A 24,617-nucleotide genomic window follows, 5' to 3' on the forward strand; every position below is an offset into this window, starting at 1 on the left:
ACTTTAAAGCTCTACATAAACATTGTGTTAATTATTATTATTAAATGACTGAACAAATTGTAAAATGTTATCCATAAGGAAATGTTAAAGTGCCAAAAGGAATAAGAGATATTAAAAATTCAAAGAAATATGCTATGTGTATGAAATGACTCAGTGAACAAAGCAGAAACATAAATAACATATATGAGTATGATAATCATGAAAATGAAGACAATTTTAAGGGCAAAACTCATAAAAAACATTGAACAAAATTGGTGCTAACATAAAGCATTCTGTCAATTATTTAAGCATTTATTAAGTTCATACTACAGGTGTCTCCAAGAAGCTACAGCATGTGCAGGTATCATACCCTATTAAAACCATCTCAGCAAAGTAAGCCATGTTGAGAGTAATCACAGGTCTCAAACCTCCCATTTATTTGGGAGTATGTCTGTCCCAAGCATGTGAACACTTTCCCAGGCAGAATGGGTGGATGAGAACAAATTTTTCCATGAAGGCACCTAAAGTAGGTATGATGAAGATGCCAAGATCATGAACTGCCTTCCATTGTCATTCATCTTGACTTTTATCTTGCTACTGGACTTCAGTGACACTGGAAGAAAGAGTGAAGCTGATGACTTTTCACAACTGTCTCACTTAAATCTGATTCACACCTTAAGTCAAGACATCACCCATTACATCATGATTGTCATTGGCCCTCTTTGGAAATGAAGGACAACTAAGTACCTACTATGTTCCAGGCACTGTTATAAAAAGGCTGCCGAAACAAAAATGAAACATGTGTCTTCAAGGAACTCATAGACACCCATCCTTCATTTTACTGAAACAAAAACTACTGACTTTGTAAAAGTTTGTATATGAGGGAACAAAAAAAGGAGGAAAGGAAGGAAGAAGGCATATTGGATTTTAAGTTAGGAAAAAGCTGAGTATGAACTCAATTACAACTTCTCTCTGAAGGCAGCAAAGTGGTGCAGTGGATAGAGAGCTGAGCCTGGAGTCAGGAAAATCTGAGTTCAATTCCAGCCTGAAACATTTATTAGTTGTGGGACCCTGGGCAAGGCATATCACCTCTATTTATCTGTTTCCTCTTCTGAAGAATGAACATAATAATAGCACATATCTCCCAGAGCTATTGTGAGGATCAAATGAGATAATTATTGTAAAGCACTTAGTATAATACCTGACATATAATAAGTATTATACAAATGTTAGCTATTATTTTTTTTTCCTTTCATTTTATTATAGCTTTTTATTTACAAGTTATATGCATGGGTAATTTTACAACATTGACAATTGCCAAACCTTTTGTTCCAATTTTTTTCCTCCTTCTCCCCGTCCCCTCCCCGAGATGGTAGGTTGACCAATACATGTTAAGTGTTAAAGTATAAATTAAATATAAGTATACATGTCCTAACAGTTATTTTGCTGTACAAAAGGAATCGGACTCTGAAATAGTGTACTATTAGCCTGTGATGGAAATACAAATTTTTGTCCAGGCGGACAAAAATAGAGGGATTGGGAATTCTATGTAATGGTTCATAGGCATCTCCCAGAGTTCTTTCACTGGGTGTAGCTGGTTCAATTCATTACTGAAATGTTAGCTATTATTAGTGTGACTTTGGTTAAATCACTTAAACTTTCTGAGCATCAGTCTCTTCACTTGTAGGATAATATTTTGACTATTTATCTTACAAAGTTATTGTGAAGAAAATGTTTTATAAACTCAAAAAGGCTATTTAATGTTGTTATGTTGTATAGTTAAATCAATCTAGGCCTACTGCATAACTACTACTAAGCAAGGTGTACTACAGATAGAATTATAGAATGTTAACATTTGAAGAGAAACATTAAGAGATGTTTAGTTCACTCTCCCACTCAATGTAGGAATTGTACCTCCAATGTAACCTAACAAGTGATCATCCCTCTCACCCAATAGCCTGTTGCATTTATGGACAACTCATTTAATCTCTACTTGAATCAGTGAATTAACTGATTTCTCCTACCCCTAAATTTTAAGTTCAATTCCAGGGAGGTCATAACTTAAGAAAGGAAATAGAAAGATAGATTGTAGTTCAATCCCCAACCTTCATATGTAGTAGCCACTATTGTGGAATGATGAGGAAGGGAAATGGGCAAGAGGGAAGGAAGAAAGTAGAATAGAGCTTCTGAGCCAAGATTCTGGAAGGGAAGGGGGATCAGGATCAGCATAGCTGTGCCTTTCTCTTTGTTCACTGTCCCTTTAGTCTAACTGACAGCTTGGGTCATTGACTATCTTTCTCTGATTCTTTAGGTTCTTAGAGAACTGCAAGGATAGGAGGAGTTGGCTGGTTGGGCCCTTATGTACTACTGGAAGGGGTGATTAAAAAGAACCTCTATTATTTCATCAAGAATTGGTCATCCCAGACTAATCTTGGTTTTTTGGATAGGATTAATAAACTAGTAGATGAAGAGAATTCTGTAGATAGTGTTTATATAGATTTTAGGAAAACGTTTTTGATATAGTATCCCATATTATTCCTGTGGAGAAGATGAAGAGATGTGTACTAGATTACAGTACAATTAGATGAGATTAGAATTACATTTAGAAGAGGTGGGAGAGTCTAAGTCAGGAATACTGTATGATTGCTTCCATTTAGACACTGTAGGAGCTCTTCAGTGGAGTATCCCCCAGAGATCTATGCTGGGCCCTGTATCAGTGACTTGAGTAAAATAATAGGTGATATGCTCATCTTATTTGCAGATGACACAAAAACTGGGAGTGAGAATTAACAATTAGAAAATTAAGTCAAGATTCAAAAGATAAGGGGTAGGGATTAGCAAACTACAACCTGTAGGCCTAATCCAGCCTGCCCATTAAGATTTTTTTTTCACATTTTTTAAGCACAACTAAACAATTTTAAAAGGTAAAAAAACATTCTTAGCTCGCAGGCTATAAACAGCTACATTTGCCTGTAGGTTGTAGTTTACTGATCCCTTGGCCTAAAATATTGGACCAAATCTGAGATGATATTTAAGAGGAATAAATATAAATATTTTTGTTTAGAAAATTAATTCAGGTGTACATGGAGGAGACACGGTTGTATAGTAATTGTTCTGAAAAAAAAAAGATTTGTGGATTGTAAGATCAATGTAATTTAACAGTATGATGTGACAGCCAAAAAACTTAAATTATCTTGGGCTACATTAAGAGACGTAGCTTCCAGGAATGGGAAACTGATAATATCATTGTATTCTACCCTCATTAGACATTTTCTGGAGTTTTGGGTTCAATTATAAGCATTACTATTTAAGAAGGATATTAATATTGTCCAGAGGACAAGCAGGATGGTGAAGGGGCTTGAATCCATCAAATGAAGATCAGTTTAAGGAACTAGACATGATTAGCCTCTAAAAGAAAAGACTTTGAGGGAAATGTGATAGCTTTCTGCAAGTGTTTGAAGAGATGTCATGTGAAAGAAAGGGTAAACCTGTTCCTGTTCTATTTGGCAGCAGAAAGCAAGGCCACAAGCAATAGTAAGAAGTTGTAAAGGCAAATTTAAGCTTGCTGTCACAACCATCACCCCGCCCTCCAAAAAAAAAAAATTCCTAACAATTAATATTGTTCAAAAGTAGATAGAATTATACTGAGAGATGATGGGATCTTCCTGGTCTTTAGAGGTCTTCAAGAAGAGATTGGATAAGCACTGAAGTTGTTATATGGACGGATTAGATGAGGTGGCTGCTGAGGTCCCTTTTTACTTTCAAGTTCTGTGACTTTGTGATTCATGTCAGTTCCTTCAGGAAGCATTTCCTGATCTCTGACTTCCCCCCCCATCCTTGCCTGTAGTCAATAATGATTTTTCCATCTTTCGAGCACTTTGTTTTCACCTTTCTAATGTACTTATCATATGTGATTTTGTACTATAATAGTTATTTGCATTTGCATCACATTCCCCAACTTGACAGTAAGCTGTATGAAAATAGGACTGTCTTCTCTCTACCTACAATGGATATTTTATACATATTTGTTGAAATTTTAATCTATATCTCTCATTTAATAGATGAGCAAACTGAAGTTTCGAAAAAATTAAGTGACTAGGTGACAAATCTAGGTATAGATTGCAGTTCATTGTTTTGTTTGTTTTTCCCTATTGCAATGCAGCTTCCTACTTGGATTGGATAGGATTAGAATTTGTTCCTTATCTCAGATTCTCTTTCTTTTTTGAAAATGGTATTTTATTTTTTCATTACATGTAAATATACTTTTTAACATCTTTATAAGATTTTGAGTTCTAGATTTTCTTCCTTTTCCTTCTCCCCATTATTTTCCTCCTTCCTAAGACAGTAAGCAATTGGATATAGATTAGATATGTGCAATCATATTAAACATTTCCATATTACAGACCCTTATTTTGCATTATTGTCCTTCTGCTTGGATGCTACAATAATGAGTTAGGCTACCTTCTTTGCCTTTTCTTTCTAATACATCTCTTGCTTTCAGGTACCCTATGCCTATATGTTTTTCTACCCTCTATCTCTTACAAACTCCCAAAGTAAAAACTTTACTCAGGAAAGAATATGATAAACTTATTAACAGTGACGTGAAGGTGACTTTTACCCCCTTTTCCAATAGTATTTGCATTTTAATGGAAAACACAGTTTTTTTTTGGCTTAAACTTAAGGAATGAAGTAAAAATTGTGATGTTTCAGATACCAAATGGATATATTTAAGGGGTAAACTTAAGGGGTAAAAAGATGCTTTCCTTTGAAATCAGTTAGCCTACTTGTAACAAGAATCCTTCCTAGAAGAGGGATTTTAACAGGAATGGGTAAGAGATTCCACTGGGAGTTTCCTGCATGAATGGGAAAGGTGGTATCTGTGTCTGAATCTGGTATTTAAGAATGCAGGAGGCAGCCAACCTATGCTGTCCTTTGTCTTCAATGTGCCATCTTTGGAGAGAGAACCAGGTACCCATAACTCAATAACATCACCACCTTCCATTGGCTGTAAGGTCATCTGAGATTACTGGATAATAAGTTCCATAAAGAGGAAAGAACCCCTGCTTTCCTGGAATAAGGGATTACTAAATGACCTCCTCTTTTTCTCTTGGGAGCCAATGGAACAGTGGTGGACAGAAATTTCACATTATGCCTATAGAGAACCTAAGGTCTGATTTGGCTAGAATTTGGCCAAGTAGATGGAGCTGAGAGAAGCAAAAGGTCAAAAGGTCAGAAGAATAGATATATGTAATATAAGGAGAAAGAAGTAAATTAAAGCTAGATTAAAGGCAGTGGGACAAAGAAGAAAAAGGAAGAAAACAATGGGGCTTAAGGGTAGGGAAAACAGTATCAAAAAACAACATTTAGCCTGGAAATGGGAATAGCAAAGATAAGAATGAATGAATGAAAAGAACATTTAATAATAAATAATAAAAAACATTAAATACAGTGCTAAGCACTGTATTAGAATTAGAGATACATATGCAAAAATTAAAACAATTCTTGCCCTCAGTTAATTTACATTCTAATAAGGGTAATAAAAGGTGGCTGAAAAGAGTATCTTGGTTTGGAAAGTTCCAGGAATGTTGAGTAGAACCATAGGCAAATAGATTTACATATCTCCTTTAGTAACAATGGCAGTACTGATTTTCTTATGGTTCCAGAACTTGAAAGCAAGAGAGTTGGAGGATGGGAGTAAGAGGTCAGCAAGACAGGAAGGTAACTATCACGATGTCCAGAACAAAAAGAAGAAAGTGGAGGGCCAAGAGTTACTAAGAAGAAATCAGCGATGGATAGTAGGAATGGGGTAAGAACAAATCTTTTCCTTCCAGAGGATGAGCTGACGTTGTCCCTTTCTCTCTGGATGCCTCTTCCTAGGCTCGCTGGAAGGAGTGAACATCACAAGCCCAGTGCGTCTGATCCATGGCACTGTTGGGAAGTCGGCTCTGTTCTCTGTGCAGTACAGTAGCACCAGCAGTGACAAACCAGTAGTTAAGTGGCAGCTGAAGAGGGACAAGCCAGTGACAGTGGTACAATCCATTGGCGTTGAGGTCATTGGCACTCTGAGGCCTGACTACCGTGACCGAATCAGGCTCTTTGAGAATGGCTCCCTTCTCCTCAGTGATCTTCAGACATCTGATGAGGGCACGTATGAGGTAGAGATTTCCATCACTGATGATACTTTCACTGGAGAAAAGACTATCAACCTCACTGTGGATGGTAAGACTCTGAAGCTAGCTGCCTTGAGAATAAGGGCTGGCATTGGAACAAGAGGTTTGGCAATTGTTAATGCTGTAAAGTTACCCATGCATATATCCTGTAAATAAAAGGCTATTAAATAAAAAAAAGAGAGAGAGAGAGAGAGAGAGAGAGAGAGAATGAATAAGGGCTGGGTTAAGACAGAGGACCAGGGATTAATACTGAGTCTGACTAGGTACTAGAATAGAATGAGTAGAACAATTCAAAAAATTTTCCAGGGAGGGTCAATTCAGTGTACATAAGCCACCCATGTGAAGGGAGACCAGGATGGGGATTGGGTGGTTTTTTTTTTTTAATTGGTTTTTTTTAAAGCTTTTTTGATAGCCCCCCAAAAGGGTAAGGGCTCTGGAGCTTCAATCGGGGAGAGAGAAGGAAGATATTGGACTATATCGGCTCATAGATTCAGTAATAGGAAGAATTTTGAGGATCAGAAGTACAGAGTGAGACTTGTGAGGCTCTCAGATCACTAATCCCCAGTCTTCTTATTCTTACTCTACCCAGTTCCCATCTCAAAACCACAGGTAGTGGTGGCTTCATCCACTGTACTAGAGCTCAGTGAATCCTTCACACTGAACTGTTCCCATGAAAATGGTACTAAAGCCAACTATACTTGGCTGAAGGATGGCAAACCACTCAGCAATGACTCAAGGATGCTCCTATCCCCCGACCAAAAGGTGCTCACCATTACACGAGTGCTTATGGCCGATGATGACATCTATAGCTGCTTGGTGGAGAACCCCATTAGCCAAGGCCGAAGTGTCCCCATCAAGCTTACTGTGTATCGTGAGTATCCTTTCTTGGAAGAACTCAGAGCTCAGCAGGATAGATATCCCACAGCAAGAGGCAAGGATCATCCCAGCCTGAGTGACCAGATTTATATTACACCTAATTTGTATATGTAAAGGCCAAGAGCAAATTCTACTCATTAGATACTTGATGATTATGATGATAAACAGAAAGAGTAGGAATGGGTACCTTGTAAGAATTAATCAGCCAGTTGTGCTCTCTCGTATTCCCTACTCCCATCATCCCTACATTGAATTTCTTTTTGAAAAAATTTAATTTTTAACTAACAGAAATTTATTTTTCTCTCCCCCCTCTTTCCACTGGGGAGAAAAAAACAACGACCACTCAAGTCTCTTGTGACAAATAGGCATAGTTAAGAAAAACAAATCAAATTCGCCTTGTCCAAAAAGGCCACTAAAAGAGATGGCCTTGTCCACCTCTGTGAAGAGGTGATATGCATGTTTCATCACTGGTTCTCTGGAATAATTGTCCTACAGAGAAATTCTTTCCACCATCCTTTCCCTACTTCCTTATTATTTCAATCTATAACAGTTCTCACCTCCCTACCTGTCTTTCTGCAGGGAGAAGCTCCCTCTACATTATTCTGACCACAGGAGGCATATTTCTCCTTGTGACTTTGGTGACAGTCTGTGCATGTTGGAAACCCTCTAAAAAGTCTGGGTAACTACTGAATTTTATATCCTGGCCAGAGATTACACCTTTACATTCTCTTCTGTTCCTCTAGCTCCAAGGACTCTAAACCCATTCAATGCCTGTAATGTAGCATTTCTTTGTTAATAAATAACACTGCTGAATTTGAAGTATCTTCCTGATCTCATAACTCACTCTTCTTTCTTCACTAACTAATGAACAAAAAACATCTTCCTGTCTTAAGACCTCCCCTAAGCCCACCAGGTCCTTGTGTCTTCCAGCCCTTCTCCTACCCATCCTATGGCTCTACTCAAAGGATTCCTGGGCTATTTTGCAGAAAGAAGCGGAAGCTGGAAAAGCAGGGCTCTTTAGAGTACGAAGATCAAAATGATGACCACCTGAAACCTGAAGGTGAGAGGAAGATGGACCCTCTCTTCCCCATCCCATCCAGCTCAGGTGAACAATAGCAGCAGTGTACACAGGTGGATTTTTACTTTTTTGTCTTCCTGGATCTTCCAAGGGCCAGAGTGATTCTAAGGTAGGAGAGCAAAAGTCCAGACAATTCAAGATTGGTCTAAAACAAGAAGGGAAACTTTCTCCTGACTTCATAGCAGGGTCTGCTTTGGAAAGAGTTGGAAATCAGTTGAGTCACATACTTCTGGAATATCGGAGACACGATTACTTATTTTTTAATAAAAAGGGGCTTGGAATCAGTAGTGTAGTTAAGAACCTCAGCCCTAAAGTGAATGCCAACTGTGAAGAGCAATAGGATGCTGGAAATAGGGTCTCTCCTACTCTAGGTGACTTCTTCAATCTCTTCTTTGTGCAGTAGAGACCCTCCCCCGAAGTGGAGAGCACGAGCGGAAGAACCCAGTGGCCCTCTACATCTTGAAGGACAAGGTGAGGAAACTCTGGCCAGGGTGTCCCAGGGGGCGGGGCCTGCTGGGAGACCAGAAAGGCCTTGAATGGGATTTGACTTTGGCGGGGTCCTGGGAATCACTGGGAACTGGATTGGAAAGTAGGGGTGAAGCTTCCAAGCAGCTGGGTACGTTTGTCTCGCTGACCATTGCTATCCGATTGCAGGACCCACCAGAAGGTGAGGAGAGCTCTGCCCCCGACCCTCGGAGCACCACCGAGCCGGGCCCGCCGAGTTATGCAATCTCTTCCACTGCCCCAGGCCGCTCCCCCGGATTGCCAATCCGTTCGGCCCGCCGCTATCCCCGCTCTCCCGCCCGTTCTCCGGCCACCAGCCGAACGCACACCTCCCCAAGCCGGTCCCCGAGCTCTCCCGGCCGCTCCCGCAGCTCCACACGCACCCTCCGGACTGCGGGCGTGCACATGATCCGGGAGCAAGAGGAGGCCGGCACGGTGGAGATCAGCGCCTGAGCCCTCCCGGGCCCTGCCTCCACCTGATGGGACTTTAGTCTCCCGTTTGGGGGCGAGGCCAGGCTAGCCTGGCAGAGGGCAGAGAGTGTACGAGGGGAAGTCACGGGTGTTTGTGAGTGCGAGTGTGTGCGAGGTGTGAGCGAGTGTGAATGACCGAGAGCCTGCTGCGAGTGTCCGTGCTTCCCGCTAACAGCTGGTTCCCGGTTGGCTGCAGCAGGTGGGTGTGGATTGTGTCCTCTTAGGACCCGCCTATAGATTATTAAATTCGAGGCCCACTCCTACAGGAGCCTTATGAAAACTAACAATAGTAATCCTAACAGTCTGGACCGGTCTGTGCCCCTCCTGGAGGACTCCCAGGTTTTACCCTTTACCTCTTCTTTCATATTCTGGGCTTGCCCACCTCCGGGAGCTGCTGCTTCATTTTTTGTTGCTGTTGTTGTTTTTTTAACTAAGTAGGACATTGAAACACAAAACAGATTGAGTTATCCAACATCACAAAAGGATTTAGGAGCAGAGACAATGACAAGAGCTTTGGTCAAGACAGGAATTATGTGTCCAGCCCATGAGGAGCTGCTCACATCATGGCAGAAATCAAGAGACTTTTATATCAACTCATACCACTTATATCAGCCCATCCCCTTCCCCAGAAAGATGAGTATCATATAGGGGTTTCCCTCCTGGGATGTCGTAGTGTAAGCTGCTGGTTCTGCATAGGGGAAGACATGTCCCTGAAGTGAAATTAGAACTGCAGGTTTTGCTTTAGGGTGGAGAGAATTACTTTTCCAAGTGCCTCATCATGGGGGACCTTGGGCCAGCTTCATCCATTTAAGCTTAAGCATTTAAGCATTTACATTAAGCATGTAAACCTGTTCTCAACTTTGAATTAGATTATCTCTAAGACCTCTAAATTCTGACAACCTATCAGACTGAGTCTATGGTAGGTGAACAGGAGTAGCCAATTAGCACTTGTTTGACTCCTGTTCACCAACTATACGGCCCTCTTGGAAACTACAACTTCCTGAGCTAGGTCCTGCAAAGTTCAAAGGACTCAAATCCTTGGTGTCCGAGAAAGGTGTGTCTTATTATCAGTCTTCTCCCAACAGGCCCTTTCTTTACTTCCTCAGCCTAATACACAGGGCAGTCCTTTCTGTCCTTGTTGAAGAAGACACCATGCCTGAGGAGGAAGGATCAGGACCTTTATTTTTGAGGAGCAAAGATCCTCTGCCACTCCCTAAGAAATATATCTTTCCATTCCTCTTCCCACACTAACTTCCATATATTCCCTGCCCCAAACAAAACTTGCAAACACAATCAGAATCCCTGGGAAAGAAACTGGAGTCCCCTATTGGACAGATCTTGCTAACTCTTTTTCTCATATTTGAGTAGGAGGAAATAAAGGTTCCAATCTTTGGAGTGGATTCCCAATGACTAAGACTCCTAGAGGTTGGGCAGATCATGTTCTGACTCTTGGCCCCCTGCCTCTCAATCTCCTTCTTTCAGACACCTAGATCCCTGGGAAGTAGGACATGGGTATCTTTCCTAATTGAACTAACAACTCAATAGTGAGGGACTAGCCTAGGCCCTCATGTAGTCTTCCTTGTTTTTCTGCCACCCATACTGTCCATAGAGAGGCAATAATCTACTGTGTGTGGAGAGAATGCAATTAAAAAGCTGAAAGTGAGGGAGGCCCCCTCAGGGGAGCCAGGCTCTGTGCATTCTGTCTGTCCTCCCCTACGCTTATAGGGTTTGGAACACTCCCCTTGTGTTTTATCTATGGTGGTCAACTGTGGAGAATGCAACCTTGCTATTAGGCAAACTACCTCCCAGATCACTGGCTCCTCCTCCAGGGACCGAATCAAACAACTTAAGCCCTTTGGCCCTAGACAAATTATTATTATTATTATTATTTTTACTGCTTTTAAAACTGATCCTAACTCCAGTTTCAGGTACCAAGATTCCTAGATCCTGGCTTCTTGGATTCAGAAATCCCCTCTACCCCAAATGTTATAATCCTGAGATGTTCTGGGTATATACCAAAGCATTCCTATTATGTTAAAAAAAAAAAAATCAGTGTAATTACACCAGACACGGGTTATACCTGAAATTCTAATAATGATTTTTGTCTTTATAGCCCCTAACTTCAGTCACATACTTTGGAGCTGGAGACCTATCATAGTCTGCTATAGCCCTTGCCCTTCCTTTTCTATCACTATCCTGGGCAACTTCCTCATGTTTGTTGCTTCTCAAGTCCTGCTTAAAACCCTGTGCTATGCTCACCACTGAGCTAGTCCAGAGGGTATTTGTGCCAAAGTCTTTGGACAGTAATAGCAGTATCTGGAGTAGAATCTTGTCCTATACTTGTCTTAAATGTCACTTTCACAGACTTACTCCTCTCTCTTCTGATTCCTTGCTTCTCACAACATATTTAAAGAGGGTCTTGATGTGGCTTCTAAGAACTTATTCAACTGTCCACTCCTTCCAGCAAACTGAAGGCACATATTTTTGATTCTCCAAATCAACCCTGATTTGGAGAAATGAATGTTAAGAGAAACAGCTTTTATGTTGGGAGGTGTACCCTTTGTGTTCTCATTCTTCCTTCTCTCTCTCTCTCTCTCTCTCTCTCTCTCCCCCCTTTCTTTCTCTTTCTCTTTTTGCCTTGTTCCCAGGCAACTATACTTTCTCCTCCCACTCTTCCCACTTCTGCTAAACCTAACCTAATTATGCCTCAGGCAGGTAGTAGTATAGGCTAGGGGAAAGATCAAGAAGGTTTTTGACAGCTTTAATTCCACTCACCTACTTATGGAGGCTGGAGGGGAGCAAACTTAAAAGTCCCTATCCTACCATCCTCTAAGTTTCCCCTTTTATTTTCTTTCCTTTTCCCTTAGGCAGTTGTGATATAATGGAAAGAAACTGCACTTGAAATGCCCCTAGCTTTGTCATGTACCATCTATGTGACCTTGAGCAAGTAATTCAACTTTTTTGAGCCTTAATTTCCTCATATGCTTTTAAAAAATGAGAATGACAATACTTGTGTAGTGCAAGTATAACACTTCTCTCTCAGAGTGAGCTCAGTCACTCAACCTGAATTCATAAAAAAGGTTGGAGGGTTCACAGACAGGATGGCCACCCTTTTAACCCTAGGTAGAGGCCTATTAACTCTTAATTAGAAATATTTATTAAGCAGAAAGGTAAAACAAGAACAACTTACCATTCCACTCCTCAGTCAGTGACAGATTTTCCCACTATTCACAATATCCATGAGAATAGAATGGGCACAAAATTACAGAACTCTAGCAGATAAATATATAGAAAACATATGATGGGGCAGCTGACAAGTTTATACTGTGGACTCATTGTCCTTTGTCTTCCTCAGGAACGGTCTATACAATTCATTGCCCAGTAGGGCTGCTTCTTTTCTAGCTGCTCCACTTGAGCAGCAACTCTTTCTGAGCTACCAAGATAATGTTATATAATTTCAGCAAAAGCAGAAACCCTAAGCTTGGGATCTGCATAGTTTTTCCAATCCTGTTTCCTTATCTGGGCTCTGAGAGATTTCTCTTTTAGGCAGTAGGTGGCAAATCAGGGAACCACAAAAGCCTTTTCCATTGAGCTGATTTTACCAAGCACCAGGTGTTAGTACAAACTCTAGGGTCTCTTCTTAGATTTGACCAGAGGTCTTTCCTGAGCTCTGACTTTCATGAAGGCTCAACTCAAGTGATCTGAAACAAGGTCTCTTCAATGAGGTAACTCACCTTTAATTGATGGGGGTAAATGAGAGTTTATATTTCTACCATCTCTATAACTAAGCAATATATATATTTGTCCCATAGTCACCAAGTGGTTCTAGGAATCAGGGTTTTCTAATAAGTTCCAAATCCTCACATCTGTCATATATAAATTAAATGCTAAGAAACAGGGCACTTTGGCCATATTTAACATAAAAAAATTGTCTTTTCCAAGTGCAAGATACCTTTTCCCCCACTTTCTTTCACAACTATCCTTGTCTATATCATTTGTTCACATCTGAAAGGAATACTCCTTTCCATTTTCATTACCTACCTCACAGGGATGTTGTAAAGATCAAATGATAACAAATGAGATATCATGTACAGAGTTTTATAACTGTAGAGTGTATATAGGTATATGCTATTATTCTCTTTTCATTTTTTGCCCTCTCTTTTGCCCTTTTCCCCCAAACCCATAATTATTGCCATGCATGATCTGGATTGGGAGAATTCAGGGGTATTGAGGGAGCTGAGAAGAAAATCATTGCTATTTTCCTTTATGTCCCTTCATTCTCTCCCCTTAACTTTGGCCCTTACTCTAAGTCATGCCCCACCTATCAAAAAAGTCTAGTCTTCAGAAACCATCCTTAGAAACTCCGTCCAATGATCTGATATCTTGGAAATTTGCTTAGCCTTTGAGCAAAAGCCATCTCTCTCTTTCTCAATGATAACCCAGTCTCTCTTTTGCTGTTGTTGGCTGACACTCAGAAGATTGACAAACATAAAAAGAAGAAATTGAGTTGCAAGGTCCTCCAGTCAAGGAAGGAAGATCTGGTGACAACTATCTGTTCCTACCAGAGTGAAATTCTCATGTTATTTGTGAGATGGAGTGTGAGGGACAGATATCTGGTAACTTCAAGGAATCTCTCTTCCTGCTTAGCTCTCAGAATGACCTAAGTCTTCTGTCCTTTACTTGCTTACACTGATCAAAAAGATACCTTCAAATGTACCTAGTTAAGGTGATCATTCCCCAAGAAGATAAGATGATTTAGGGAAAAGTGTTGAATTTGGGGCAAAAGAAATCCTATATTCAAATTCTAGTACTGCTATTTAGCAGCTTTAGCAAGTGATTTTTAGTAAGTTAATTAACTTTTCTATAATTTTTTCTTTCTCTTCAAAATAAAGGCAAAGAGGAGAAAATAAGCACTTATTAAATGCCTCTTGTGTGTCTGGCACCATGCTAAGCACTTTAAAAATATTATCTTATTTGATTCAACTACCCTGTGAGTTAGATGCCTGTTATCATTTTCACTTTACAGTTAAGGAAACTGAGGTGGACAGAAGGAAGTTACTTGCAAAGGGGCACATAGCTAATATCTAAGGCTGGATTTGAATTCAAGTCTTCCCAGCTCTAAGCCTAATACTGCTGATAATTTCTAGCTATAAATATGCAAATCCTATGGAAACAATATCTGGTGAATTTTCAGGAAAAGATTCTGGTCTCAGCCTTATCTTCCATAGTTCAAATGATTAAAAAGGAGCACAGGAAAATCAATCTGCGCAGTGGGAATTGGGGTAGAACCTACATAGTGGGTCATATTTTTGATGGTTGCACATCCTTGATATTCTGTAATTCAGGACAAGCTTTTATCTCTAGTTAGGTAATATCAGTCCAAAGCTAAATAGTTCCTCAAGTAATACCATCACTATGAGTCATACAGTTGGTCCTTCCTCCATTTGTGCAAAATGAGACCCTAGGGGTTGCTGGAAGTGAACACAACTGTGCCTGAGATTTAGCCAGATGAACATCACTGTTGTAGATCAACCTTCCTGACACAAGTTCCAACCATCTTGCCAGATCTGAGATGGTTAGAGTAGGGGATCCTGGAGCAGGTGTCCAAAGGAGAAAAAATTTGATATATGTCCTATGCTCTGACAATGTGTAAAATAGGTCAATCCTGTGACCTTGGATTCCCCAAACCTAGGAAGGGGAACAAGCTATGCTGAGGAAACTTCTTTAAAGATAATGTCTTTTTTAGGGGATGGAATCCTTTCTTAAAGCTGAAATTTCCTTTTAGATCTCTACTATTCTCCTATCCTGCCCAACTTAGGAAAAAGTTGATCTGAGATCTGAAACTCCATAATACTTGCCTTTATCTCATCTTCACTGAGGTGTCTGTTTCCCAGAATATAAAGGATATTAGGACAGGTTTCTAAATGCCTGAGTATCATCAAATCAATAAGTGAAACTCACTATGTAACAAAGGGCAAATTTCTCAATGTCCAAGACAGCTCTTTAAGACCTTTAATTGAAAAGCAGATGTTGCTCTGCTTATTTGGAGTTCTTCACTGAGACTTCCCAATACCAATGCTAAAACTGATCTGTTTTAAAAAAATAATTAAAGAAATAAAGTGAAACTTATATGAACTCTTCTCCTAAGCCCCTCCTTACTTTATAATGTGATAGCAAAATAGATTAGACCTAGTTCAGGAGGTGGCAGCAACAAAATTGACAGGGGATGGGCAATGGAATATTCACCAAATTAGCAAAATATCTGAAAGATTCCCAAACACTTTGGAACATCTACTTATCTCTTTTAGTGACAATGCAGCCAATTCAGCTATTTTATGTATTTCTCATTTTTTCTCTACCTCCTCTTTCTCGGTCTCAGTTTATAAAAGAGAAAGGTATGCTTTGTCTGTGGTTGGGTAAAGAAGAATGCTAGCCAGGTGTAGAGACCCCATTGAAGAGGGATCAGAGAATAATAGGTAATATTGTTAGAAGATTCTCCACTTAGACCCCAGAACTTAGCTTTAACCTTCCCTCAACCAACTCCAGGAAATGGCTGAGATTCCAGACCTGGGAGGAAAGGAGTCATAAACAATTTTGCCTGCCTCTGAGAGGAAAAAATAGATGTTTTGAAGGATAGAAGAGAGGGAGGTTATAAAGACTTTAGGAATTATTTCACTTTCATGCTGAGAAGACATAAGACCTCAAACTCTAACTGTACTAAATATAGACTATATTGTATATAAACATATATAAATCTATATTTTATATGTGACCCTCCCAGGTCAATGAATCTCCCCACTCCACCATACTATCTATTCTTGGTCTTTCCCTGGAAGCTTGGGGTCTGGGAGTCACACACAAAAAAAACATAATCACCTTTCCCTTTCTCAATAAAACTCCCATCTAGCTCCACCAAACTCATCATATTTTGTCACCAATCTCCGTGCTATGGTACCATGGGGCTATGCTTCTATTGCTCCACCCACCCCCCTTCTTCCTTCTGCTTCTGAAAGAGTTGACCTCAGGATTAATGGGTTTATGGTTCAAGGACTTCAAGAAGAATATTTAGAAAACTAAGGTTAAAAGATTAATGGTCACAGAAATACAAAATTTTGAGGTGGAAAGGGACATTGGTAACCAAAAAACCATTCTCAGAAGGGTTCCCATTACAAAATCAAGTGTCATCCAGCTTCTCTTGAAGATCTTCACTGAAGATCTTCAGTGATCTTACCTCACAAAGCAGCCCATTTCACTTTTGCATAATTCTAATCAGTTTTTTTTCCCTTAACATTAAACTACTTATCTTTTTCCCAACTTCTAACCACTACTCTTAATTCTGCCCTCTTGGATGTTAGGGTTAGCATCAGAGTTAGTGGATGGAGATGGGGAGTGAAGGAGGGCAGGTCAAGGCAAAGATCAGGGTATAAAGGCAAGTCTAAAAGATCAGGGTTAGAGAATTTGACTCCTCCTGTCCCTTCCTTAGTACTCCCAAGGAGGTTAGTCCCTGTAACTGGGCCAGGCAGGAAGTAACGATTTCCTCCATGCTGCTTCCCTCTTAGAGCAGGATTCATGGTTACAAACAACCGGTGCCCCGCCCAGCCATCCTCCTCCCTTTCCTCTTTCCCCCTCCCTCAATGAGCTCAGACCAGCTGGACCGACTGGAAAGGACAGAAGGGTCTAGTAGAACCAGTGGTCCCTTGGGTCCTGGGTGGAGAAATGAGACCAGGAATGAACTTAGAAGGAACGAGAGTCCCAGGGACTGCCTTGGCCATGTTTTTCCTGCTCCTATTTATTACAGGTGAGTCTGGACTGATGGATAGGGCCCCCTCCTCCTTTTCCCTTTTTTTTCTCTAGTCTCTCATATATTTGTCTTTTGACTAAACCCTGCTAAAGAAGAGAGGCGAAGGATTCTATTGTCCAGAGGTAGCTCTGCTTGGGAAGTTGAAGAAAAATATATGGCCTACTAAGTTCCAGACAACAATGAGGGGGATGGGATGGAAAGATTTATAACCTAAGGATTTGTTGTATACTGATAGTAAATGCACATATATGAAGATTTCATACAAATAAGAAATATGATAACATCTTAGCAGAGCTCATTTGAGTTCTACTGCAGCCTTCTTTACCTAGATACTACAGTCAAGGTCTCCCCACCCCAAATCCTTCTTTATCCTGAGGACCTGTCCATCAGATGGTTAAAACTTACATAGCTAAGCTGTCAAGCTTCAGACCAGCCCGCTTCTACCTTCCAGTGGCTCTAAAATGGGAAGCCACTTAGCATTCCACTTCCTTTCTACTTTCCCTCGGCTTACACTACCTTCCCTCCTCTTACATCCCACAGTTAGGAGCCAGAACTGCTTTGACCAAGCCCTGTAATCAAACCTACCTTAACAACTTATAGCTATCAGCAAGTATTCTATTCTGTTTGTGGTTTACAAGGGCAATGCAAGAAAGACACATGGGGAACAAAGGATCTTGAGGTAGGGGAAAGCATGGAAAGCATAAGAATGCAAAAGGGGGAACAGGAAGGCCTGTTTGATGGGAACCCTAGATCAAGAAAGCAGGAGATAGGTGACTGAATGGAAAGGATAAATGAAGAATAAGAAAATTTTCAAAATTTCAGATTTTCAGGTACATTTGGTAGTAATAATAGCTGATATAGAACCTTGTGGAGGTACAAATGATTCCAGATTATGGAGAAAACTTTTCCATAGTCCTTCATATGGATTTCCACATGACCAGGATGTTGCAGCAGTGGTAGGAGAGTAAGTGAGTTGGGAATTTGGATCACTGAGCCCAAGGTCTCCTAGAAAAACAATAGGCAGGCTTTGATTCCAGAGTTATGATATCATTAGTAAATTTAAGCCACAGTTGTAAAGGATTTATGGAGATCTACAGCAATGAAAGGATTCTGCCCTAAATCCCTTTGTTTTTTACCAGTTTAACCAATTTAGGGATTTAACACCCCATTATATCCTCATCATTTACATATTTCTGGATTTTTGCTTCTATTCTAAGTATCTATATTGTCACACATCTGCCCTATTGACAAGGAAAGGGTGAAGTTTGTGCTTAGCAGGGTTTGAGAATTATCAGATTGTTCAAAAATCAACTGACTAGTAGAATTTCCTAACACTAAGTTTCCTAATAAAATCTAGTCTCTTGGTCATTTTACTCAGATCTTTGTCCTACTATACTATACTATACTCATTGGAATTAAAAGCCTTTATCCTTTGAGACAGAGTGTAACATAATGAAAAGCATACTGGCTTTGGAGTCAAGGAACTCAAATCTTGCCATTGTGACTGGGAAAATCACTTAATCCCTCTGGGACTCAGTTTTTTCACTCATACAATGAAAGGGTTTGACTATATTATCTCCATTATCTCTTCTCATTTTAAATCTATGAACCTCAGGAATACAGAGCAGGGAAATATTCTCCCATTCTCAAATCTAAAAAGGCCTGCCATAAAATTCTGGTCAATCCTTTATCCGCCCCCCCTCCCCCCCATTTGACCTGTCTCATCTAATAAGGTTAGGCTATAATAAGCTGTATGCCCCCAACAAGTGGGTATGGGACACTGGTATACAGTTCAGCTCCAGGAGACCACCCATGCTCACACCTCTCCTTCAATGTAAATGATATCACAATTAAGAACTCTTAACATTATTCTTCTTCCCTACCAGGAAGTATCAGAAAGGTTTACAAAGCCTATAAACTTATATGTCATTTTTGTAATGCTTAAAATTACCATTTTTCTCTAAAATTTATAACAAAGTAAAGCTCACTTGCTCTCTGCCTGTCTCTCTCCACATATATATTATATATATATATATATAATCCATTATTTTATCTTTATTAACATCTTGCACTTAATAGCCTTCATTTTGCAGGTACATTGGAAACTTTAGAGCTTAGTAGGCAAAGATGGAAACACTAAATACAAGTTACATGTTACATGTAACTCTCATGTATATGGTATTCCCTTCGGGATACTATATCTCCTCTACTTATACTCACGCTTAGTGTTTGGATCTCTAGGGAGATGACTATTTCTGTGGGTTCTCACTGTTATAATTGTAACTTATGACTCCTCTCTGGGCTGTCCCTTCCCTTTCCAACTCACACTTGAACTGAAAGTTTGAGTCCCTAAAGGAGCGATTCTCTTAAATCTCATACTCATAAAATAATAGTCTCTGAACCTCCCAATGGTAATATTTTTTCCAATTATTTTTAATAGTTAGATACTAGACGCAATTAGCTCAAAGATGTTTATTAGATAAAACAGTAAGAAAGAACAGTAGCCATAACACAATTTCTTCTTATACCTGGGGTACACTTTCCCATAAATATACAATGTCTGTGTGGAAAGTGAGCACAAGGAGAATAGTAATAAGGCACATGTGTAGGAAACATATATTTGCCAAGGCATTTGCCTTGGACTAAAGGCCCGGTGTCCTTTCTCTTACTGTGGAGTCCTTTCAATGCTCATATTTCGAAGCAGCATCTCTATTGGATATGTTGCTTGAGTAGGATCTCTTTACTGCTTCACTCCAGTTTGACTTTCCTTTGCCAGGACTAGTTCTCTCCATTCTCTGCTACCAGTCCCATGTTCCTTGAAACCACTTTCTGCTTAAAATGCTACTTCTTTCTGTGTTTCAATAAAGATGGTGTTTCTGTTCTTGCTGGATTAGTTGTAACTATGTCCATAATGTTCTCTAATTGGTGAGTGCTAGATGTGATTTCTATCAACTGGGTGAGCAGCTCACAAGTTACTATGGCTATGAAGGTGGGGACGGAGAGTGGAGAAGAGAAAATCCCTATTCCATTCTTCTACCTTCTGGTAGAAGTACATAGATAATTTTTGTAGGCTGAATTTTTAAAAAAAAATTCCAGGGGTATAAACAAGTTATATAGCCAATGGCCAAATGCCCTTCCAATTGGGTTAGAAAAGTTCATTTTATCATTTTATTTATTTTTGGCTGAGGCAATCGGGGTTAAATGACTTGCCCAAGGTCACACAGCTAGGCAGTATTAAGTGTCTGATGGGCTGGTGTGCCACCTAGCTGCCCCCATTTTATCATTTAGAGTTCATCAGATTTCACTCTGGAGATAGATAGCATTTTTCATCATAAATCACTCAGAATTGTTTTGGACCACTATGTTCATCAGAGTAGCTAAATTTTTCATAGCTGATCATCTCCTGAGGTCTCAAGGGCTCATGTTCCTCTGACCTGGAAATGAGACCAGGCTCCTACTCCCTTGTGATCAATCACAAGCACCCCTCATCACCCTGAAACTGTGACCCAGAACTGTGTATGGATTAGCTAATAGAATTGCCAAACAGAACAAAGTCTGCACTCAGTACCAGCAAAGGATCCCCTCTAATCTCTTTCTGACCAGTTGCCTTATCTCTTTACCACCTCTGCTCTGAGAGCTCCCAAATTGTTGCTGTCATAGCCACCTCCAAGGCCTATGGGCTCCAGGTCAGCCTCTCCCCCCCCCCCCCCCCCCCCCCCGATGTCATCAATTTCTCCTGCTGATATCTTAAGTTGTCTTAGGTTGGAAAAAGTATCTTACCTGATGTTTTCTTGGCTCTGCTGCTCCAGAATTTGATTTGAGTATTATTTTAAATATTCTCCTCCAGACCTGGAGAATATTGGGAGAGTTTGGTTGGTTCCTGCTTCTAATCTCCACTCTTGAATCTCCATCTGTCTATTGAATATCTAGAAGTGTATGTCTCACAGACATCTTTAAAAAATCAGTCTGTTAAAAATTGAACTCATTATCTACCCCACCCCTCAACTTCTCCTCTTCCTAGTTTTCCTAATACTGTCAAAGACACCTACATCCTACCAGTCACCCAGACTCAAATCCTAGTTGTCTTCATCATCTCATTCTGTCTCACCTTTCGTCTCCCCACCAATCCATTCTATCTTCCTAACATCTCTCCTATATGATTACTTCTTTGATTTTGCCTCTATCTAGGACAGGCTCTCTTCCCCTTGCCCTGAATTATTGCAACAGTTTTTCTCTAGTATCTCTGCCTCAAGCCTTTACCCATTCTAAAATGTCCTCCATTTAGCTGTTATAAATCTTCCTAAAGTGAAGATCAAACTATGTTTTCTCCCCTTTCAATACATTCCAGTGACTCCCTAGTACATCCAGGATCAAATAGAATATTCTCTGTCGTTCAAGGCCCTTCATAATCTGGGCCCTCTGTGTATTAGTTCCATTTTTCATACACTTTTCTCCTTTCTCCCACACGTAATCTACAATCTAGCAATTCTGGGTTCTTTGCTGTTCCTCACTCAAGCACTCCATCTTCAGACTAGACATTTTCATTGTCTGTCCCCCATGTTTGGAATTCTATTCCTCCTGATCTTCATCTCCTGCTTTCCCTGTAGACTGTGAACTTCTTGAGAATAGAGACTAGTTTTTGTTGTTGTCTTGCCTTTATTTGTATCCTTAGTGTGTAGCATAGTACTTGACACATAGTAGATAGTTATTAAATGCTTGGTGAGTAACTGACTTCTTAGCCCTTCCTAGCCCATTGAACTTGCTACAGTGTTGCTGGTGATGATCCAAGCAAAGAAGAATAATGAAAGGATGCTTATGGAAGGGTGTGTATAGAAGTTGGTCCAGTAGCCCAGAGGGAGAGCTGGGCAGCCTGGATGGTTATTTGAAGTGAAGGGATTGGGTAAGAGGGTTTATGTAGAAAAAGAATCTGAGATAAGAATTGTATAAAGTCAAAGAATAAGATTAGATTGCATATACTCTGATATTAGATATATTGGATCATATATTGGATCACTTGTCTATGAGGGGAGGGGATTAGGAAAGGGAGGGAAAGAATTAGAACACAGGATTTTGTAGGGGTAAATGTTGAAAATTATTCGTGTATATATTTTGAAAATAAAAAGCTTTAATTTAAAAAAGATCAGAGTTTATGGGGAAAGAGGGGTAAAGATTAAGTCAAATGGAGTGAGAAGCTGAAGTCAAAGGTTTTGTGGGTGAGGATATGGGTTCTCAGTATATGAGGGTTCAGGACATGAGTATTTGTGTGAGGGAGCATTTGGAATCAGTGAGTCTGTGTGGAATAAATTTCTAGGATCTCAGTGTATATGAAGTTAATCTCTTGAGTCCCAGTATGCAGAGAATGAAGGGCTGATGTTTGAAGGATGTAGAGTTATGGCCTCCAGACCTCAGGAGAAAAAAAAAGGACTAGGAGAGAGGCTAAGAAGTTGAGTATTAAGCTCTCTGCTTCCCCTCCTCCTCCATTTGAGCTCCATTTCAGTTCTTCTCCCCCTATAGAGTCTCTGGTCCTGGCTGAGACCCTGGAGCTGTTGGCTATGCGTGTCCAACTGGAAAATGTGACTCTTCTCACCACTGACCCAACACCTGGCCCCGCTGTGTGGCTGAGCTGGAAAGTAAGGAGGGTGGTGAAACATGAGAAGGGTTGGGGGGAAAAGAAAGAGAAGCAGAGTTGTTGAGTCCCTGAGCCTGGGAGGTGGAACAGCGGGAGGTTAAGATCTGGAATGTGGGGTTTGCCTGTGGCACCCTGTGGTTTTTTAATTCCTTACCTCCCTCTACAGGTGAGTGGCCCTGCTGCTCCTGCACAGGTCTATAAAGCCCTGTTCCGAGCCTGGCCACCTGCAGCAAGGGAAGTAGCAGGGCAGCCAGATGGCCCATGGAGAGAATCCTTGCTGAGGGGTAGTCAGAACGCAGAACTTCGAGGCCTTAGCTGGGGCTATAATTATGAGTTTAAAGTGAGGCCATCCTCTGGTTCAGCCCAAGGCCCTGACAGCAACATTCTCATTCTGAGGTTGCCAGAACAAGGTTAGTACCACAACCCTTAAAAACGAAACACTTGTGAGAAATTTTCTAGGGCCCCCTAGCCTTTGCCTGGGAATCAGCCCTGTCCTGTTCCCTATATCCCCATCCCTTCAGGTGGTTAGAATATTGGCTTCTCACAATAATGTTTTGGTCATGTATACTTATTATGTATCTAAGTTATATTTTAATATATTTAACATCTACTGGTCATCCTGCCATTTAGGGGAGGGGGTGGGGGGGTAAGAGGTGAAAAATTGGAACAAGAGGTTTGGCAATTGTTAATGCTGTGAAGTTACCCATGTATATATCCTGTAAATAAAAGGCTATTAAATTAAAAAAAAAAAAAAAAAAAAAAAAAAAAAAAAAAGAATATTGGCTTCTACTCTTGAAATGGCTTCTTCCCCAGGACAAAGTAGCTTTGGAAGAAACCCCTGCTTCTGTTGAAATGGTCCCTGAGCCTCATGCCAGCTCCTTTTGAATTCTCTTCCCTTGGACCCTTTTGGTTCTGTCCCATTCATTCTCTACAGTCCCAGCACCTCTTCCAATATCCCTTATTGCCTCACTACTTTTCCCTCAGTGCCCAGTGCCCCACCACAGGCTGTTACCTTGAACCCTGGAAATGGCAGTGTTCTGGTGAGCTGGGATCCACCTCCACCTGAGACCCACAATGGCATCATCCGTGGCTACCAGGTATATATTTTCCAGATCCCCATTGCCCACACCCTCATGCTCTTTGTTATGCATTGCCCCAGCAAATCAGGATAAATCCTCATATCCAGAGTCCTCCAAACCTGTGATTTGGCAGATAGAAGGACTGTCAGAGATGGCACCTAGAAAAAGATTGGGATCCATGATTTCACAGATGTCAGCATTTCTTCACTAGTAAAGACTGAACTTTATTCACTTTAGCTTTTAAAGGAACTTTAGAGATCATCTGTTCTAGTCCCCTCATTATTCAAACAAGGAAATTGAAGTCCAGAGACCATGGAGAAACATTCTCAGAATCACATCACTAGCTAGAGGCAGGGCCAAGACTTGAACACAGATCTGCTGATTCCAAAGATGGAGTGTTTTTCATCCCCAGAGGGAACCTCAGTGTGGAACAGAAGGCAAGGAATACTGATTTCCAGGTTCTAAGTATCCCCAAACACTAGAGATCTTAAGCAGAGACCCTCCTCATCTTCCACATTCCTCATCCTGTGCTTTCTGAAGTTATTGTGGGAAAGTCTTTTTTGGCAGGAGATTCCCAAGTTGGTATCAGAGGAGAAGTTGAAAAGAATTCCTCAGGATAGTTAACAGAGCCCAGCTGATCCCAAATATGTGATCTGAATCTGAAGTGTAGGCTCTATCTCCCATTCTGACTCTAGACCCCTGAAGATTTGAGGAGGAGACTCTACCTACCTTGTAACTCTTTCATCAGGTCTGGAGCTTGGGCAATACTTCACTGCCCCATGCCAACTGGAGCGTGGTTGGAGGTCATACTCAGCTGGAGATTGTAACTGGAATGCACGGCTCCTATTGCATTCAGGTGGCAGCTGTCACTGGAGCTGGTCCTGGGGAACCCAGTAGTCCTGTCTGCCTCTTCCTAGGTCAGAGCAGCATCCATCTTCCTGATCCATATTCCTCCAACTCCTTGCCCCTATTTCTTTTCTTCCCTGCTCCCACCTTCCATTCTCTGTGTCCCAGTTTCCACATTCTCTAG

General features: G+C 40.7%; 1 protein-coding gene across 2 annotated transcripts in view; it reads left to right on the forward strand.

Moving 5' to 3' along the window:
- ROBO4 (roundabout guidance receptor 4) overlaps positions 1-24,617 on the forward strand; it is a 42,255-nt gene that overhangs the window by 9,970 nt on the left and 7,668 nt on the right. For both annotated transcript variants that reach the window (XM_031960949.1, XM_031960950.1), the window contains exons 2-11: positions 5,857-6,198; positions 6,739-7,020; positions 7,605-7,704; positions 8,012-8,085; positions 8,504-8,574; positions 8,758-8,770; positions 22,394-22,509; positions 22,675-22,918; positions 23,493-23,605; positions 24,336-24,504. In XM_031960949.1, the coding sequence (XP_031816809.1) occupies positions 5,857-6,198; positions 6,739-7,020; positions 7,605-7,704; positions 8,012-8,085; positions 8,504-8,574; positions 8,758-8,770; positions 22,394-22,509; positions 22,675-22,918; positions 23,493-23,605; positions 24,336-24,504 (1,524 nt within the window). The remainder of the gene's footprint in view (positions 1-5,856; positions 6,199-6,738; positions 7,021-7,604; positions 7,705-8,011; positions 8,086-8,503; positions 8,575-8,757; positions 8,771-22,393; positions 22,510-22,674; positions 22,919-23,492; positions 23,606-24,335; positions 24,505-24,617) is intronic.

Source organism: Sarcophilus harrisii, chromosome 3 (assembly GCF_902635505.1).
Source record: "Sarcophilus harrisii chromosome 3, mSarHar1.11, whole genome shotgun sequence".
Lineage (NCBI taxonomy): Eukaryota > Metazoa > Chordata > Mammalia > Dasyuromorphia > Dasyuridae > Sarcophilus > Sarcophilus harrisii.